The sequence below is a fragment of the Chinchilla lanigera genome, unplaced genomic scaffold, assembly GCF_000276665.1.
Source record: "Chinchilla lanigera isolate Chin_1 unplaced genomic scaffold, ChiLan1.0 scaffold00193, whole genome shotgun sequence".
Classification (NCBI taxonomy): domain Eukaryota; kingdom Metazoa; phylum Chordata; class Mammalia; order Rodentia; family Chinchillidae; genus Chinchilla; species Chinchilla lanigera.
This window is the reverse complement of record NW_004955594.1, coordinates 143770-164666: the sequence shown is the minus strand read 5'-3', so window position 1 is coordinate 164666 and position 20897 is coordinate 143770. Positions and strand designations below refer to the sequence as shown.

Sequence of the window (20897 nt, the reverse complement as noted above, 5' to 3'; positions counted from 1 at the left end):
CTTTTCTTTAATTTCAAAATGCACTTGGCTTCCTTTTGTTGATGAAATCTTGTAATTCTGCCAAGCTCTTTGGTTTCCTCTTAACTTACTGATGCTCAACTTTCTACTCCACCAGCAAAACTGTTCTCATTAAGTCACCAATGGTCCCATATGGCTTAATTTTTTGGCTATTTTGGACCATGTGTCCTAATTTTTCCTTAGTATTAAGCCATTCTGATTATCTTTATTGAAATTCTCTCTGCTTTTGTAGGACAATGTGGTATACTGATCCCTTTCCAACATTTGATTGTCCCTTCTGAGATTTTGAAAAATTATTTCTATCTATTTTATCTTCTAGTTTTCCTACCACAATCTTTTTCTCTTTTTCTTTCCTCTAACATCATAGGTTTCATCCATTTTCAAAGCTTCAAAGACCTTTTCCTTGTTGACATGCCCTAAAGTCTCTTTCCTGTCCTACACTTAAGCTCTAGTCTTATGTCTTTAACTTTATACCAAATATTATCACTTGAAAAGGCCTTATAATGATCTAAAATTCCATACTTCCTTAGATGAACTCAAAGATATCATCAACTTCCCTGTTTAATGATACAGTTAGAAGAACACTTGACCAAACATCTGAAGATTTAGGTTCTATTCTTTGCTCTGCCACTAACTTGGCATTTCCTGGTTTATTTCAACAACAGTTTATAGTAAAAGTACCTTGGTGGCACATACATGGGCTGTCAAGGACCTAATTCTAACTGGAAAGATAAGATAATACACAAATTACTACAAGTTAAGAAGAGATAAGTACAATGAAAGAAATATGACTATATGAGAACTCAGAGGTATAGATGAGGAGACAATGAAATATAGAGACAATCATACTTAATGCAGTCCTTAAGGTTGAATAATACTCATGGCTTAATGTAAAAGAGAAATCAAGATAAGCAGCTAGCTTGGTGTTTAGAATACAGTTTTATAAAGGAAGTTTGACAAAATAAACTTTGAATTTCTTTCCAACTTTAATATATTTATTCCTGTAAACTGACCTTCATCATCATTGTCACTGCTACATGTGATACCATTGCCATATGCAACAGAAAACATCTCATCCTTACTTTCCATTCTCACTATCAGTTCCTTAGCTCAGCCCTTATCATATCCTATTTAGAGTACTCCAAAATACTCTAAACTGGCTGACCTGACTCAAGTATCTCCCCTTCCAATACATTATACCCAACATTTCTTTCTTAAATGTGGTTTATTTTAATATTTTATCCTTTTATTCAAAAGTTTATTCCTGATTTCTACAGTATTACATCTAAATAACTTTGCCAGCATTGAAGTTTTATTCTCTAACACAACACATTCCATTCCTCTCTTCAGTATACTTCTTACATAAGACAGTTTGAACGTTTCGCTCAGACTCCATATACATTGCTACCAATCTAACTTTCCACATGTACCCTTCACATGAATTATATGTGCTTATTCATTTTCTGCTCAGGTCCTAATTCTTCTGTGAACCCTTCCCTGACTATCTAATTTATTTCTATATTTGTAAGTCATACAATGCTTTCACTCATGTCCTATCTTCTTTATTTAGTATACTATTAGATATATTGTCCTTTGTTTCAAATGTTTTTGGACTTAACTGTCATACCAGAAATGACCTGAACAATCAGTTGCTATAAAGTGGAAACATATGTTTAATTCATTGTAAAATTATAACTTAGAGATTTCTAAAACAGAGAAGCAAGGAATATATTTGAGGGTAGAGTGATTTTTCTGGTGTCTTTAAAAGTTACTTTTTTTTTCTTTTGTAAATCACTGGCTTGCAAAAATATATTAGTTGATCTGATGGAAAAATATCTCTAAATTCAACTAGAACTAAATTAATGTCAGCAAAGTGTCTCACAAAAAGAAAGACAGGACTGGATTTGGAAACAGGAGACCTGTATTTGCTTCTAGTCCCCACACTGTCACTAACTAATGGTATGAATTTGGACAGCTCAATGAATCTTTCAATATGTATTTTCTGAAAAGCATATCATCAACTAATAAGCTAAGAGAGCATATTTCTAAAATGCACTGTTATAAAAGTCCAATGAGTTTGAAAAGGAAGAAGTTAATACATAGAGGATTTTGTAATGTCTCAACCTCAAATATGTGTATATAATTAAAATATTCCAATAGTCTATTAAAAACCATGAAACTACAGATAGTTTTAGGAAATACAATCACTTAAAGTACAATATAAATAAATGTATCTATGTTGATTTTCAAGAGTCAGCTATTCATTCAATAAGCATTAACTGAGTGAACAATGTATGAGGTCCTAGAGATACAACAGAGAAGATAAGTATGATAAACATTGTATCTGTTCTAGAAGAGATCACTGTCTAGAAAGGGAATAGATAATTATAATAAAGGATGATAAGTGCTGTGATAGTGCTAAGTACAAGGAGGCAATTGGAGCACAAAGATCAGAACAGATACCTAAACTGGTCTTTTGGAGACACGTCATTAATTACGCAAGGTTTTTCCTATAGTGAGTGATTTCTAGGTCTGGGTCCAAAGGATATAGGTTAGGAAAGCATTTCAGGAAGCATAAACAGGACATTCAAAATAAAGGAGTATACTATAATATAGGCTACTCAGGGACATCATCTTAATCTGTTTGGATTGCTATAACAAAATACTTTAGACTAGGTAAACTATAAACAACAGAATTTATTTCTCATAGTTCCAGAGGCTAAGATGTCCAAGATCAAGTACTGTTGATGTTTGGTGAGGTTCTGCTTCCTGACTTATAGATGGTGTCCTCTTTTTGAGCACTTACATAATGGAAGGGGCAAAGCAGCTTTCTAGGGTCTCTGGTATAAGGGCACTAACATCATGAGGGCTTAAATCTTGTAGTCTTATCCACTGACTAAGTCCCTACCTCCTAATACTATCACATTGGTGATTAGTTGTCAACATAGACATTTTGGGGAGAAAGAAATATAACACAACAGGTACCAAATAGTTTGGAAGAGTTACAGCAAAGCTCACTGAAAGGATTTGCAGATGACTGAGTATTATGATGTAGTGGTTAAGAGTGCAAGTTCTAGAATGAGTTGGCCTAAATTAAATACCTAATTTGCAGCTCACCAGCTGTGTAATCTTGGCAAGTTACTTAAACTCTCTGGACCTTTATTTCTCATTTGTAAAGTCACTACAATTTATAAATATACTTTAGAGGGATGTTGTGAGAATTAAACAGAAAAACAAAAATGCATAGAACAGTATCTGGCATAGAACAGTATTGGACATAAATGAACATGTCTCTCTACCCAATTAGATGACAGCTCCTGAAGTGCAGGAAACTTAGTTGTTGAATTACCAGCACTTAGTCGATGTAGGCACTTAGCCCATAGTAGGCATTCTTGAATGAGTGAATGAATGATCATCAACATACTTATTTTTTGTCATGGGCATCATCCTAAAAGGTGAAAAGGTAGAATTAGCATAATTGTTTTCATTATTACCTTATTATAGCCAGCTCTTCATAGTAAATGAGGGAAAGAACTTGGGCAACCTATTTGTTCAAATTTAAGACTGTACTTTGAAAAAAATGAAAGAACTTCTAATCAAAATAATGGCTTGCCTCTCTTGTGAGGTACATTAAGGCAAGGGTAATTTCTTAACATTCATAGTTACTAGTCATTGAGTGCTTGCTATATGCCAGAGACGTGATAAAACTTTTAAATGCAAGAATTTATTCAGTTTACAAGACAACACAATCCTGTGATGTAGGTACTATTTTTATCTTTATTTTAAAGATAACAGTCTGAAAAAGGTGAATTGCATTGCCAAAGTCAGTTCCTTAGTTGCGGAACAAAAATCTGAAGTCCAACCTATTTAGTAGTACAGTGCTTGACACATAGTTGATATGCAATAAATATTTGTTGAAAAACTACATAAACAAGCAGAGCATAGAAGCACACATCTGTAATTCCAGCACTCTGGAGGCCACGGCAAGAGGATGGCAAGTTCAAGCCCAGAACAATCCATTTAGTGAGTTAGTGAGATTTTTGTCTCAAAATAAAACATAAGAATAAAAGGGGGGGGCAGGGATGTAGCTCAGTGCAAAGGCTCTGGGTTCAATCTACAGAACAGAAAAAAATCAATCTATGATCTGTCCTCTTCTGTAGATGGACTTAAGGTTTTCAAGATCTCAAAAAATTCAAGCATAAGGAAGACACTTGAGCCACAAAAGAGAATTTACAGAGCAAAAAATCTCTTTACTGAAAATTTCAATTGGAAAAATAGGTACAAATTTGCTTAGAAGTTATGGGGACCTGGGGAAAGGGGAGAGGGGTGGGTGAGGGAAGAGGGTATAAATATGATCAAGATTCATATATGTATATATACCACTTCCCTAAGTGAATGTAATTATTATGTATTACAAACATATACTAATAAAAATGAAATTATATGTGTGTTTTACATATGCATTCATATCAATGGGACTTGGAGTACCTTCAACACAGTGCATTCAGATACATGCAATGATACAATTTTAAAATCTCATACTTTCTTCTGTTTTCTTAACAGCCCTGAGAGGGTATAAATAAAAGAGTATCAGAGCTAGAAGGGACCTAGGCAATTACCTAATCAGATCCCCTCTTACTGATGTAGAGATCAAGGTTTTAGAGGGGAAGTAAATTGCAAAGGTCACACAAAGGGAGGAAGTCAGTTCCTGGACTCGCATATTTGTTTTACTCTTAACTGTCACCATTACCATCACAATTTTATAAATGGGGTAACCAGGGTATCTTAAGAATGTTGATGGCCAAGCTCCTGCCCTGTGTCCATTGAAACAGGAATTGAAATCAGATCTCATTTATTTTAAATGTGAGGCTTGCTTTTATTTAAGCTGGTTCAATCTGGATGCCCAGAAGGAAGACATCCTTCCTACTGAAATAAATAGTGGGCTGAAGATAATTTACAGAAAGCTTTGTCCTTCCCAATAAAAGTAAATTAAGGCTGCTTTGTTTTCAGAACCCTGGAAGACCCAAGGAGGCTGCATGAAGGCAGGAATCCACACACTTAGCACAAAGGAAGGCACTCCATAAATATTTGTTGTACAGTGTATGACATGCTTAAGGCAGAAAGAGAATATAGGTTGGGTAATGGTTTCCTAGTGCGTGATGGGTGGACAATCATTAGTGCAGAAAAAGTGGAAATGAATGAGGAAAAGGTATGAGAAACCCTTAAACGAAAGAAAGCCCCTCTATTTGATTAAAGCTGCAATCACTCAGTAAGGGCTGAGTGGCTTGGTAAGAATGTGATTGGCAGAGATATTTAAATAAGGCCTCCTTAAAATTGTTACTCTCCACCCTACCCCCACTTCCCTTTAAATTTTGTTTCAGTCATTACCCAGGGACCGGATACAGAGATTCCTATGGGGAGTTCTAATGGGTCGATTCAATTTCAACTGGATGACGCCACTTAGCCAAGCATTAAGAGCTACAGCTCCGGGAAAGCAAACGACACAGAGAGGGGGAGAGAAAGAAATTATAACAAGGAGCAATAAATTCCTTCCCATCCTCCCCAATAACCCATTCACAAGACCTCCAGAAATCGTCTACATTCACAAAACAGCCAGTTAGCTGAACTGAACACAGTGCTACCTCATCCCCCTCCCCCTGCAGATTATATACCAACATACCCTGAGCTATATAAATAATCACACACTAGCGGTATTGCTCTGTTGAGATACCCTGCATCTACAACTGCAGTTTCTATTGCTGTTCTGACAGATTGGAAGAGACGAAGGCGGAGGTGGAGGCGGGGGCAAAAGAGAATTCAGAGGAGGAGGTAAGGAGGAGGAACAGGGAGGAGGGAAGGGGGAGGGGAAGAGGAGGGGAAGGAAAATATTGGAGGAGGAGGGGGAAAGAAACAGGAGGAGGAGAAGGGGGAGGAGAAAGAGGCGGAGGGGGAGGGGGAGGAGAAAGAGGAGAAGGAGGAGGAGAACGAAGAAGAGGAGGAGAAAGAGGAGGAGGTGAACAACTTACCCTGCTGAGCTTTCTTTGGGGAATGCGTGCATCAAGCTTTAGAGCTGCATGTAAAATCTATCCAAAGTATCTGCCACTACAGGTCTGATTCCCCCATCACCACCTCCTTTTGTGTTGTTGTTGTTATGTTTTTCGGTTTTTTTCTTTTTTTTTCTGTTTCTGTTTTTTCTGCTGTGTCGGAAGGACCAAGACAGAACTGTTTCTGGCTTCGCTGCCAGTTTTCATTCAGACTTTCCGAAAAGAGGTGGAGAAACCTAAAGATTCAGAAGGGGTTCTTTGAGCCAGATGAAGCATTAGTTCTGCGACTCTCAGCATGGATAAACCCTTTTCTCAAGGTAAGCCACAGAGATTAGCTCTTAAAGACTCCAGAATTCCTTCTATGCAGTGCACAGATTGCCATTCATTCCAGCCATCCTGTGCAGTTGTGTGTGTGCGTGTGTGTGTGTGCGCGCGCGCGCGCGCGCGCGCGCAAGCGCGTGGGTAAAATAAAATGAAAACCCTTTAAATGAGATTTAAATGAATCAGCTCTTGTAGAAAATTACCCGTATTGGAAATTTATATATCAAGACAGTACTTTACAGTGATCCTCTTAAAGCCAATGTCAATTTAATGTATTTAATGTTCAGCCTGTTGACCTTTAAATGCATTGGTGCTTCCCTAAGGCCCCTCATAACGCAGGCAGCCTAACCACCCAAGCTGAGGAAGGAGGAAGAACCCGTGCTGAGGCCAGCCTGCTGCCCAGCGGGCACCCTGTCAGTCTGGGGCTAGTCTGCTATTGGCTCATAATTCTGGGCTGTGCATCATTCAGATTTCATCACATCACCTTGCCCTGGGTGGAAATGGCGCAAGCTGACAAGGCATAACCCACCCACCCCACCCCCCTTAAATTGAGTCAGAGCAACGATCTAGAAATCTAACGATCCATGCCTCGGGTATGTGTGCACATGTCTACCTATGTATAGCAGATGGGAATCTTGTCAAAAGTGAAAACCTGTGAGCATGTCTGGTTAGACTGTAGGCATTAATAAGACCTAGGGCAATGGTTTACAGGATACTCCTGCACACACATCTAATTATAATTATCACTCATCTCTGTATACTGAAAATGGAATTGGATGCATAGAAAACAGACATTGAACTCTTAAACAGAAAATCTATTCTAAAATGTAAACTACAGTATTGTTGCTTTCTGAGCACATAAAAACCTTGCAGAATGTAATGTGATATGATGTGTTATCACATGAATTTCGGTATACCAGGTGTTAAATCTGGTTCCCAACAAGTCAGCTGCATACATAAATACAAATAATGCGCAGGCTAGCAGTGTATCCCCAGTGAGGTGTTAGTTTTGTTCTCTTTGACTTAAACATATACTGAGATTTGACTGTGCCATTCTATACATTTTGTCCCTTTGTGTTCTGTTTTTAGGTTTCTCAAGCTGTGAAATATAGTCTAGATAGTGATCTGAAAGACTTGGATTTGGATGTGTTTACTCAGATTTGAAGAGCTGAGTGGTGGGGAAGGATCTAAAGGAAAGGAGACTAATTATTCATGAAAGAATTTGAGGCTAAGATATGCAGCCAACAAACCCAGCATAAAATTTAGAGCATCTGGACAAGGAAAGGCTAAAAAACTCCTTTCATACCCTTCATTTTGTTGATGAATAAACTGAGACGTGGAACACAGGTCATTTGCCTAGAGCCACACAGCAAAATAAAACTAGCATTAGGACTACAGTTTATGTTTCTTGTGTCTTACAAAAGGATTTAAGGTTAAAAGAGTCTAGCTTTTTAAATGAGCAACTAGCTTCTTGCTTTTTTGCTCAGGATTAGAAATATGTAAATAAATTTGATTTTACAATTTTCCCTGTATCACTAATCACTACAACATCTTTAATAATGCAAGGTCTAAAAACTACAAGACTCTGGTTTGAAATAAGCTGCTACGAGTATCAATAAAACTATTGAACTAATGAATAGGTCTAAGGTAGCAAAGTGACAAGTTAAGAGTTAAATGTGGTGAGAACCTGCAGCTCCAGCAAGACGTATGCGGTATGAGGGAGGCCCAGTCAGTGGCAGAGAGGTTAGTAATGTAAACTATATACAACTTGGTATTTATAAGGGGGGGGTGTGCTTTGATAGAGATGCAAATGCTTTTGCACAGAGAGGGATTTTTAGAGAGCAGACTTTGGAACAGTAGAACTAAGAAAACATATAAAACCATAACAGAAATTCCCCCTATGTTTGCTTTCAGTTATTCTGAGAACGAGTGTATATAACAGCATAGTACAGAAAAGAAACACACCCCAAAGCCTTTACACAGTAAGGTACAAAACAGCATTGAATCTATGAAAGTGGGAGAAAATAGCAGCCAAGCCCTTCGTTTTCTCTTCCTCCCTCTTCTTTGAAATCAACATTGAGTCATATTGTATCAGAAAGTATTTATCATAGAAATCAGAACTATCTAAGGTATTAGCATAGATGAGCTATAGATAGGAAAGTTTTTAACTTTACTCTCAATGTGGCAGATTTTAGGTTTCAGGGAGAAAATATATTTTCTTTCATTAACAAATATTAGCATTTTTGGAATGGATTTAGCTCTCTAGTCCCTAAATTGGCATAAGAAAAGAAATTTCTATTTAGGTTGAACATAGCAAATTCAGGAATACAGAAAAACTGTTGAGAAAGCTATGAGCACCTGGCCAGAGAGACTGAGATGGGAGTGGGTTTACAATGCATCATTCATTACTGCAGAGGCACTACGTGACAAAAATCACTAGATCCCATCAATATGCAGCACAGACTTGTAATCACCTTGACTCCTGTTTATTAATATGTAATACATACATCTTCTTATTCTCATTTAATAGAGCATGGCATTGACCAAAAGCACAGTCAGTTTCTTAACTGTTGCTGCTTACAATGAATGGCTCTTTAGTGGGTGGATTTCTGAATCATAAACATACATGCAGTATTAGTTTTTCATCTAGTCTATGTGCTGCACCAGTCTGTTGCCTATTTGTTTCTCAGCATTTTTCCTCTCTTACCTTACTCTTCAGTATGTATCAATTTTGGTTCATCCCTATTAGCCAGATGGGATTCAGCAGGTCCATTATGACAAACAATTCATTGTCATCCAATCCTTTTATTTAAACCTACTCAACACCTTGATTTTACCCAGGTCTTACTGCCCACTGTATTGCAGCAGATCTTCCACACTGGATCCCAGAATCCATTCTAATAAAAGATTGTAAACAGCAGGAAGAAACCTTCTGATTTCATCCTGTCAATCCCCTTACCTGAAAGCAAGACAGTAAGTACCTCATCAACCCAGCTGATGCCCCCAATTTGCTTTAATCATCCAACCAAGGCTCTCAATGCCTTAGTCTTGTAGAAATCTAATCAATATTCTAATACACTTTCTAATCTAAACATCATGTACCCTTCTGCTCCCCAGACAGAATCCTCTTTGAACATGGTTCTCATTATTGGTTCTGAGTCATTAGTATTATGACCTAGATTCTTCCAATCTGAGCTTTCAACCTTCTGGGTATATCCCTAAGGTACCTAGTAACATCCTTGGAATCCTGTCTTTGAAATACCACATAAATATCTCCTGTAACTATGAGACCTTGTGTAACTAACTTCTTTTGAATCATTGCTTCTTGAAATTTCTAATATGTGTTGAATCTAATATCCTTTGGTAAATAAAGGAGTTTAAACTGCATCTGCCATATACATTATTGTGCTTACAGTATAAAGGATTTGAATAACTCCACACAATCTTTAGCTGATAAATGGGACATAAATCCATATCTTATAAATTTGTCAAAAGACTCTTCACAGTCCAAACCTCCCACATCCACATATACCTTCCAAACCAGCTGAACAATGTGTTCTTATTTATTTAGATGTCCAAATGAAAACTGTGTGTTCCTTTCCAATCCTGGATCTATAATGGTGCAGAAAATGTAGGGGTGGGAGGTTGCAGGGGACTTGGAGTACAAGTAAATGAAGAAGACATACATTTTTGCTTTTGAATTCCCCCAAAACCCAAGAACACATTGCCTAGCTTACACTAAAGACTTGAAGATGTAAAAGGTATGGGTGAAAAGAATTTTTTTATCAAATTGCATAGCTATAGAAATATAGACCATGATAGGGCAAGTACCTTGGGCATCACCTAGTCCACTCCTATAATTATATAAAAATGAAAATGAGGCCTTGAAAAAGTAAGTGATTTGATGAGATTTGAAAATGTAACATAGATAGTTGAGTCTTGGAGTCTCCATAGTGTTCATCTGCATTGATTTCTGCTGAATTTATTTAACAGCAAAACAACTAGTTAAGTGAAATTTTCACAATAATTTTTTGATGAGTTGTGCCAAATATGTTATTGTTAACCAAATTAAATCTTCTTTTCAAAAATTAACTGATGTAAACTCAGCTAATCATCTTTACATGGGGATATAGCTTCAGAAGTTACCTAAGTCTGGTCATTAACCACGGGTCCTTTAGGTACTATATCATTATTTTTCTTCTTACTGAGTTGAGCTCATTGCAGTGTCATGTTTGCTTTCTTAGCGAAACCTAACCTGCCACTATTTTCTCTCTCATTCATTTATATTACACATTCAAGCTATTCATTCCATATTAGTATGAGTAATTGATCTACTTTGAGAAAGTCTAAAATCTGATAGATTTTAAATATATTCTTTATTCATGGTATTGTTTACTAAGTACTGATAACTTCATGTTGTCTCTTGGATTTGTGTGTAGGTATGTACTTTTTGCTGTTCAATCTTCTAGGTAGTATGATACAGCAGTCTATTATTTGTTTTTGTTTTTATTGTACTGGGAATGCTAAGTATGTACTCTACCACTAAACTGCATTTCCAGCTCCAATCTAGTATTTGTACAATACTTTTCTTTTGGTCACTATTAGTTCTAGGCTTCCTCAGATCCCTTAAGAGTATGACTATCCAACTCTTTGCAGCACAGTGGAAATGTGAGCGTATGTTTTCTAGCTATTCAATTTAGCTAAAATATAGCATAATAGTATTGTTACTCTTTAAGAAATCAGGTTTTTTGGTATAAGGTAAAGTTAAAGAAAAGCAACCCCAAGCAGAGTCTTCTTGATAAATGTCATCATTATAGAATTGACTAGGGTGGTAATAACTACAATTACAAGTGATGTTTGAAATAATTCAGGACTTGCTTTCTAGAGTTCTCTGTAGTTCATTAACTCCAGTGTTACTCCGTGTCCAAAAAATTTTTACTTTGGAGGCACTGTGTCATTTAAAAAGAATCACCTCCCCAATAAATTAAAGTCACTGTAAGGTGAGGAGAATTGCAAAATTATAGAGTGTTGGTTTCCTTCACTCTTGAAAAGGTTTTTTCCTATTATTCTACTAATAGCCTAATTCCTATTTCTCTGCCGTGTCTCTGCCATATCTGTCATTATTGTATCTTGCTTGCATGTCTGCATGCATTGAATCAAGCAATGTCTTTTCTTCTCTGTGCTTTCTCATTGTCATAAATTTCACTGAAGTGAGAATTTTTGATTGTATACATACACATACATATATGAGCAATTTCTCACGGGAGAATTTTGAGGTGTTTTGTTTCGCTTTGGGATTGCCTTAGGAAGTGACTTCTGCATTTAATGTTTCATTCTGTTTTTATTAGAATTCTGATGTTCAAGGCCTGTATTTCTCTGTTAGCAAAACCTGGAATGAACTAGCTGCTCCTGTGAACCTGCTTTTATGATGGAATATGAAAAGAATCATTGATTTAATATTTGCTCCCAAATTGCTTTATAACCTGGATTGAATGACCAGTCTAGTCTGTAAAGAAGTAGATAGTCAATTCCAAAATAAAGATACAGCATGAATATTACTTAAAAGTGATTAAAGGTAGTGGTAGTAATAGGACTTGACCTTTGTTGGTTCTCTGAAAAGCACTTATGCCTGTGTTTATTGTTTCTATTCCTTCTCTCCTAGGATTTTCTGATGTGCCCTGAGATCCATGTAACTACAAGGGCTCCTCCTTATCACCATAAGTGCCACTCTGACCTAAAACCACTCAGAGCTCAAAAATCAAGGCAAAATGGATGCCACAGTGATAGATGATTTCCAACAAATTCTGCCTATTGAACAGCTGCGCTCTACTCATGCTAGCAATGATTATGTGGAACGACCTCCAGCCCCCTGTAAACAGGCCCTCTCTAGTCCTTCCCTTATTGTACAAACCCACAAATCTGATTGGTCCCTGGCTAACATGCCTAATGCTATCCCCCGCAGTCTCAGCCAGTGCCATCAATTGCAGCCCTTGCCTCAGCATCTGAGCCAATCTAGCATTGCCAGCTCAATGTCCCATAGCACCACTGCCTCTGATCAAAGGCTCTTGGCCAGCATTACGCCCTCACCTTCAGGCCAGTCCATCATCCGAACCCAGCCTGGAGCAGGGGCCCACTCAAAGGCTGATGGTGCTCTGAAGGGAGAAGTTGAGCAATCTGCAGGACACCCCAGTGAGCACCTCTTCATCTGCGAGGAGTGTGGGCGCTGCAAGTGTGTCCCCTGCACAGCAGCTCGCCCTCTCCCCTCCTGCTGGCTGTGCAACCAGCGTTGCCTTTGCTCTGCTGAGAGCCTCCTTGATTATGGCACTTGCCTCTGCTGTGTCAAGGGCCTCTTCTACCACTGCTCCACCGATGATGAAGACAACTGCGCTGATGAGCCTTGCTCCTGTGGGCCTAGCTCTTGCTTTGTCCGCTGGGCAGCCATGAGCCTGATCTCCCTCTTCTTACCCTGCCTGTGCTGCTACCTGCCTACCCGTGGATGCCTCCATCTGTGCCAGCAGGGCTATGATAGCCTCCGGCGACCGGGCTGCCGCTGTAAGAGGCACACCAACACTGTGTGCAGAAAAATCTCTTCTGGTAGTGCACCCTTCCCCAAGGCCCAGGAAAAGTCTGTATGACCTTCCTACAAGATGGATCCAGAGCTTTCTCCTTCTGCTCCCCATCAGTAAAGCATCGGCCTCATCTTTGGAGAGGGGGAGGAGTAATAAACTAGCCAAAGTTAGGGCCTCACCCCTTTTGTTCCTGTAGCGTCAGGGGAATGGCAAAGTACATCCTGGTGCAGGATAACTTGTTATTTTTCACAGTATCTATTCCAATCCTCTTCAACCTTTTTACCCCACCAGATCAGCCCTTATGGCTGTTCTGGCAAATTCAGGTGATGCTGTATATGGGCATGAGGTTTGGACACTGAGGACTGACAGAGCCAGCAACGTGGAGGTTTAGGGGCTCCCCAGTGCAATGCCTCTCGGTGCAGGCTCTGATTGTCACTCTGCTTTCCACAGTGCCTTTGGAAGCTTTCTTCTACGATGGTTTTCACAGGTACATGTGGAACAGCGTTCAACCTTCCAGGGAATATGACCTTGTCTCCCTGTTTACTGCCCTTCTTTTCTCTATTCCTTTTGTCTCTTCTTTCTCTTTCTCTTCTTTCATTATCCTATTCTATTTTCCTTCCTTCTTCATTCTCAGCCTATTTTTTACTTGTTCTCTTTTCTCTCTCTGTGTTTTCCTTTCTACTCCTCCCGGTCTTTTAGATTAGTCCTGTTTGCTGTATTTTTATCTTTTGATCTATATTCGTGTCTCTCTACCTGTCCTTTCTCTAACATGTCCAAAAGTGCTGTTTTTCCATAGACGCCAAACTCTGCTATGCTATACTATTTTCTAATTTTTATTAAGGGAAATGGATTACTGTAATGGACTGATTGCTAGCAATAGTTGTATTCTGATGTGTGTGTGTGCATTCACAACCACACTCACCTGTATGTGAGCATATGAGATTGAGTTACCTTACATTTCCAGATTTAATTAGTTGGAGATTTTCTCTTTCCCAATAATCGATGTATAGTACAGACAGATTCCACTAGCATGCTGAGTAGGGTAGTAAATCAGGATGCTCATAACTTTGTATGTCTGACCCAAGTGCCAAAGGCAGACGTGCTTTATAGCTAAATGAACAAAGCAAAGGATATTACAGAAGTATGTTCTCTCTTAGAAGCTAACTGCCCTGAGACTGCATGGCTCAGGCCTTAAAAGTGGACATAAGAAGTTATAAAACTTTAGAGCTGGAGAGAATCTTAACTGTTAATCTAGTTCATTGTCCTTATTTTACAGATGGGAAAACTGAAACTGGACATAGGAAGGGACTTGCCCAAAGCCACTCTGAATTAGTAGTAGAATCAAGACTGGAATACAGGTTTTCTGACTTAGTTCAATATTTTCTCCCCTGCACCACACTGAGTCATGGGGCTTTTTCCTAGGACTCTTATTAACAATGACAGAAAGCCATTCCCTTCCAATTACTTTTCAGGAACCATGCCAAGTTACTGTGGCGGTCTTTCTGCAGTGCATGGTGGGTAGCTAATTAACTATCAGGTGTTGAGGCTTCCCCCAGTGGATATCACCTTTGGCTCAGTCACCTTGTAGAAGCTCAAGTATGGAAAAGAAGCCCTAACCAAGCTGTATCTTCGCCATTGCATCTACTCTTTGCTGCACACACTGTGCTTGCTCCTGGCTTTGTCTGCAATGGCAGCTGCCTGAGAACCTAGATTTCAGCAACAGTGAAAAACTGACATGAAAGATGTATAACATAGAGAAGTGACTTCTCTCTTTAAAAATACAGACAGCCTGTGCTGCAAACCCCTTTCAATGGGAAAAGGCTGCAGTTATGATGGTAGGCTCCTAAAGACTGCTGCTAAAAGACATGAGAATTATATAGTTTTCCTCTGTAAGTGAATCCTAAGTTCACCAAGAATTCAGAGATTGAGGGCACTTGCTTGAAATCAAGGTGCTCCAACTTAGTTTAAGACTTCCAGACTCTAACTTTATATATCATCTCTTTTAAAGTGTGCATGGATGTGTGTTGCAGGGTGGAGAGTTGAGAAAAAGTGTATAATCATACACAAGGAGAAGAAGGAGGGACATCCATGTCCCTTTGCTGGATATGTTCTACATAAATATGTGCCACTTAATCTTTGTTGGTTCTGAATCTTCCTGAAGTGTATTGATATTTGGCTTGCACACAGTCCCACATCTTCACTTACATTTCCTCTTCTAGACTTGCTTTGCTCTATTTTTGTATATATAAATATGTTATGATGATTATTAATAATGTTAATGATATTGCTGCAAATGGTGCCATATATAAGGTTAGGCTTCTTGGAACATTTATAAATCCAAACCAATACTTGTAACCTCTTATGTTGCTTTTAGATCCTTCAATTTTAAGTATCTTGTTTTTATCTTACAAGTCTGCCTGATTATACCTTACATCTATCTTTCCCTAAAAGTTGTGCTCAGTTCTCTGGGTCAAGCTGGATGGTGATGAGTAGCAACATACACTTTTCTCTGCTTCTGCCTGAAATTTACTTAGAACTCAGATATCTAAGGATTCTCTGACACTAGTGCATTGTTCTGGAGTTAAAGTTATTATATGGATGTTTGCTTATTAGTTTCAGGGCCCAAAATAAGTCCCTCTTTCTTGATAACTCCTTGCTATTCCAATCTTGCAGTCCTTACTCAGGCAAATTGTGCACTGCCAGAGGGGCCCTGGGCTCTGCTATACACGGGGAGGAGCTCTTCTCAGTGTATTTCTAAATGGCCTTACACTTGGTAAAATGAACTGAAGGGTTACACGATTGCAGTTGCAATTTGCAATCTGCTGCGGAGTCAGGGCTTTAACTTGTGTCCAAGTTGGCCTGATATGGACTGCATCTGGTTTACGTATAGATGGGTCCTGTTGGGGTATGCGCATGGACGTGTGAGTGAGTGTGCCTATGTATCCCTTCTGTGATTTCATATATATATATATAAACATATATATATGTAAATATATATTCACACATCTATATATTTTAATGTATTGCACATGTATATTTAAAATATATACAAAAGAACTCTAAACCCTGCAGAGTGACTCTGTTTTCATTATTTTTCTACTCTGTCTCATGTACTGTATAAACAGAAATATTTGGAGGGTATTTCCTGCTTGGCATTTTCTTGCAGTTAAGTCATCTCTTACTCCCTAACTCTACTGTTTTCCGCATATTGGTCCCTTGGTACATTTTATGTGACATTAACCAAGAGTTTTCCCTTGGGTTCCAGCCCAGCTGCCCTCATCACAATAGCTATAATAAATATAGTGAACATTTGCATACTGCTTACTATGTGTTAATCACTTTTAGCATATTGCGTATATTAAACTCATTCAGTCCACACATTATGATGTAGTTACTATTTCCTTCCCTGTCTTACAGATGAAAAAATTGAAGCACAGAAAGGTAAAGTGGCTTTCCAAAGCTAACAATTGTAAATTGTAGAGTGAAGATTTGAACCTAGGTTGTCTGACTCTCAAGTCCATGTACTAGATTCACATATAGAAATTTGTAGCACATTGTAAAACGTTTTGGAGTAACAAGCCTCAAACTGTGAATGGTCTTTTCCCTAATTCCACTTCACCTGTGGGGTGACAGTTGCAATAGATGTGCTCCCTTATTAGGAATTAAGCAACAATTGCAGGTGTAAATTAGCTGCCTTACTTCCCAAGATGGTGGCATTACAATCTGACTTTTAGTGAAATTATGACTTTGTTCCAGAGTTCTTTATCTCCATACCTAGATGTCTTATCTTGGGTTTCTTAGAAAATAGATTCTTGAAGCAAAAGTTTATATGCAATCCAGGGAAGAAAGAGCAAGGAAAATGATATAGCAGGGAAAGAAGGAGAACAAAAAAGGAGATGTATCACTGAGTCTGAGTTGGCTACAATCTATTTCATGGCAAGCGAATTTCTCAATCCCTTATGACAGACCATATAAAACTACTACATCTCTATAGAACCTATCTATCAAAGAAAGAGAGAACAACTCATTGAGGAGCTTTCATCTCATTAGACAAATTCCTTCCTCATGTGATATTAACTCCTCTGCGTTTCTGGATAGTGCATGTGTGGGCATCCAGACACGTATCCTTAGCAGCAATGGAGAGGCACTGTTGCTCCAGTACACATAGCAAGCCACGTATGTGAATATAGGGAGTTGTATAAATTTAAATTGCTACACCAGCCTGATGTTTATATCTCTAATTATATTCTCTTAAAGTGAGTTAGAGACAATCTACCGAATTTATAGTGCAGAGGTTTTATTATGTTGCTCAGAAATATACTCTGGATTGGCTTGAAGGACCTTTATTACATAGAAATGAAAACTCTAGTTCAATTAAAGTAGTCATAAAGTTTGAAAATATCCTCATTAGTATAAAAAGATAATCTATTTTACTGAAGTCATCAAGTAGTACCTATATGAGTATATATATATGTTCATTTAGGTTTAATCAGCATAATAGCAGGAAAATTCATTAATAAATTCAGGAATAAATGGTTTTAAAGGGAATTTTTTTGGCTTTTTTGAGACAGGGTCTGGCTATGTACTTCAGGGTAGTCTTGAACTCACTAAGTAGCTCAGGCTAGCCTCAAATTCAAGGTGATCCCCCTGCTTCAGCCTCTAGAGTGCTGGGATTACAGGTGTGCGCCGTCACTCCCAGCTTAAAAAGGTATTTTGCAACATGAAAATAAAGAAATCTGTTGGTTGGCTTGTGTGTTGTCAGTTTTCCCTCACTGTGACAAAATATCTGAGATAATGTACATTAAAAAGGAGAAGGTTTAATTTGACTCATGGTTTCAGAAGTTTCAGTTCATAATTGATTGACTTGTTGCTTTTAAGCCTGTAGCAAACCAGTAAATAGTGGTGGGAGAACATGGCAGAAGAGATTATTCACTTCATGGTGGCCAGGAAGCAAAGAGAGGGAAAAGGACTAGGACTCTAATATCTCCTTCAAGGTCAGCCCCCAATGACCTAACTTTCTACCACTAGGTACCATTTCTTAAAGATTCCAGAGTTGGAGTGTAGCTCAGTAGCAGAGTACTTGCCTAGCATATGTGAGGCCCTGAGTTCCATTCCCAGCACACACACGAAAAATACAAATACAAATACACATACAATGTAAAAGGGTTCCACCACCTCTCAATATCATCACAGGATGGTAATCAATCCTTTAACCTATAAGCCTTTGGGGAATACCTTTAAAACCATAGCAACTGACTTTAAAAATATTTCTGCTACTAATTATGACATCACAGACACATTCTAAGATTTCTAGTATTTTATTCTTATACTAGGTCCCTGTGTCTTATGAACCATTCTTACATGAAGCCAAAGCATTTGGTTGATAATAGTATTTTATTGATATGCTTTCATATTTATGGGCAGGATCATAAAATCATTGAATGCATTCCATTGATTTAATTCTTGCTTTTTCATGTAGGAAAATGAGTGTAAGAGAAATCGGAACACTTTTCTACATAAATAATGAAACCAGGTTATTGCTCAAAATGGTCTGTAAAAACTCTTCTCTAATGGCTTCCACTTTAGTAAACGCAGTGGTTACTTTGCAGTCCTCAAAATAACATGGCTCTTCAGGAGCATTTGATTCTGCTTCTTAATCTGTCCTCCTAAAAACCCTTTCATCACTTTGACTTCTGGACACCACAATCTGAGGAGTTTTCTTCCACTTCACCAACTTCTGCCCCCTTTGTTGGATCCCTTCATCTCCCTCACCTCTTCATATTCAAGTCCTTGAGCATCTGCTCTTTTAGTACCATTTATGTGATAATAACCCTCAGAATTACTCCTCCAACATGGATTATGCCTTTAAACACCCCCCTTATATAACCAACTGCCTATTTCACATCTCTATGCCAATATGCAGTAGAGATTTTAAACATGTCATGTTCAGACCAAGCTCCTCATCTTTCCTACATGAACCTCCATTGTAGTCTTTCTTATCTCTTTTAATTCTAAGCCCAGACTTCTAGTGGCTCAGATCTAAAGCTTTGCAGTAATCCACTAGGCTTTTATTAGTGAATATAGCCAAAATTTTCAACCTCCAGATCCTCAATTAGTCATCTAGGCTGATGATTTAGGCTAGATCACATATTGTCATTAGTATACCTTTTGAACATTTAGTCAAAAAATTGAAAATATTTAATAAGACAGAGATCCTTGGTCTTGTTATCCTAATTTAGGCCCACATCCCTGTTTTGACCCTAAGAAGTATCATGACAATACTACCAGTTTCTCTCAAAGGCCAGGATGTTTTATTGTTCTCAAAGGTCAGGATGGACAAGACAAGGAAGGAAATCTTGGAGATGACATTGCTTATTGTTAGAGACCTTCTTGTTACTGCATTCCAAGTTGTTCCCAGATAAATTTTTTGACCAATTTTTGGAAAATACGGGGACCCACAAGTTGTCATTTTGCAACTAAGTAGGAAATTCTTTCGACTATACCAGATAAGGGTTATGTTTTTCATGATGAAAGGTACAGATAACAAGAATCTGGAAGCCCTCAAGTCCTTGAAGAATTGACTAACCCTTTTGTCACAGGTTACTAAGGAAGAAAAAATACATAGCCATACAAGCAAATATTTTGGCTTTATTAATAGAGAGCTCTAACATCAAGTCACCTGAATGTTCTCCTACTGTGATGAAGCTGGGGTGAAGCATACTAGAATCCTGAAGGGACATTTTAAACCTATGTCTAAAGTCTAAACTAAGAGATTGATTCCATTGGCCCTTTTCCTCTAAACGTTCAAATTGACCACCATTTATCAATCCACCACAATCCATCCCTGGTCAACTTGATATTCACACACATTTCCTTAAACCAGAGGCTCCAGTAGCAGATTTGTGAAAACTTAACTTGTATTAGTCTATTTAGATTTACATTAATATAACAATTACATATATACAATTCTTATTGCACCCATTCTCACATCAAAAGCAAAATACTTGAAGAGTGATCAAAATTCAAGATTAAAACCACAATACTTTCACTAATTAACCTGATTACTAGCATATTTAAAAACTACATTAAAATCATATTAAAAGAGCTATTAAAATCACAATCTTTGCTTCCCATTAATTTTTAATAACAAAACATGGCAAGTCTAAAAAACAGGGATCTCCTGCATTTTAAATACACTCTTCCCTTCAGGTGAAAGGCTTCAGTTCATTTTTTTACTGTCCAATTCTATCTCAACAACCACATTCTCTTCTATTTCACCTTGGCAATCCACAGCTCCACTGGAGCCTTCCCTCTGGCCAAATGATTCAAATCAGTCTGCTGGCTCTTCACTCTAAATTGTGAACATAGATCCAGCCAAAAGCTCTCAGCGGTAACCATGCCACTGTCCCAACAGCAGACTGCAGTGAAATTTTTCTGCCACCCAGACAATATCTCTAACAAAAACAAAATGCAGACCAACTTTCTGCCAAAGCACAACATATACCACCTGGGATCCAGCAGCCAATGCAGTCCTTCTCAATAGAAACCTTCTGAGCCTCATCTTAACCGGCAGCATTTCCATCAGTACTCTGATTTTCCAGGCTCTGACCAGAGTCTCCCATATAGTGTACACCATATGGGGGCTGTCTCTTCAGCCAGTCTCTCAAAAACTTTCCAAATTCATTTGTAATGCTCTTAAGCCACATGGCCAGACAACATCATAGCAGTGGCCCCACTCCCAGTACCAATTTTGTTGCATTCAGGGCTTACAAGGGAAAAGAATTAAAATAGGACACATAATTTATAGAATTATTTTATAATATTCACCCTGAGTCAAATGCAAAAGAGTGTGGGAAATCTGTCCACATGCCAGAGACCCAAAGAATCCAGGTGAAGGCCTGGATTCCATGACAATGTCCTGCACAAGTCCAGCTGAAGACCTAGA

The 20897-nt window shown here is 38.2% G+C and overlaps 1 protein-coding gene across 2 annotated transcripts; it reads left to right on the top strand.

Moving 5' to 3' along the window:
- The first annotated feature begins 6039 nt into the window (after positions 1-6039).
- On the top strand, positions 6040-13550 carry Spry3 (sprouty RTK signaling antagonist 3). 2 transcript variants are annotated; one of them, XM_005414640.2, is made up of 2 exons: positions 6040-6379; positions 12046-13550. In XM_005414640.2, exon 2 carries the CDS (start codon positions 12152-12154, stop codon positions 13016-13018), a length of 867 nt encoding a protein of 288 aa, XP_005414697.1. In that variant the 5' UTR covers positions 6040-6379; positions 12046-12151; the 3' UTR covers positions 13019-13550. The 2 variants fall into 2 exon arrangements, with proteins under 2 accessions (XP_005414697.1, XP_005414698.1); XM_005414641.1 differs by lacking the exon at positions 6040-6379 and adding an exon at positions 9299-9356.
- Positions 13551-20897: the final 7347 nt, after the last annotated feature.

Bases quoted from the DNA above. Each gene is read 5' to 3' on its own strand.
- Spry3 (XM_005414640.2), top strand. From the start codon at position 12,152: ATGGATGCCACAGTGATAGATGATTTCCAACAAATTCTGCCTATTGAA.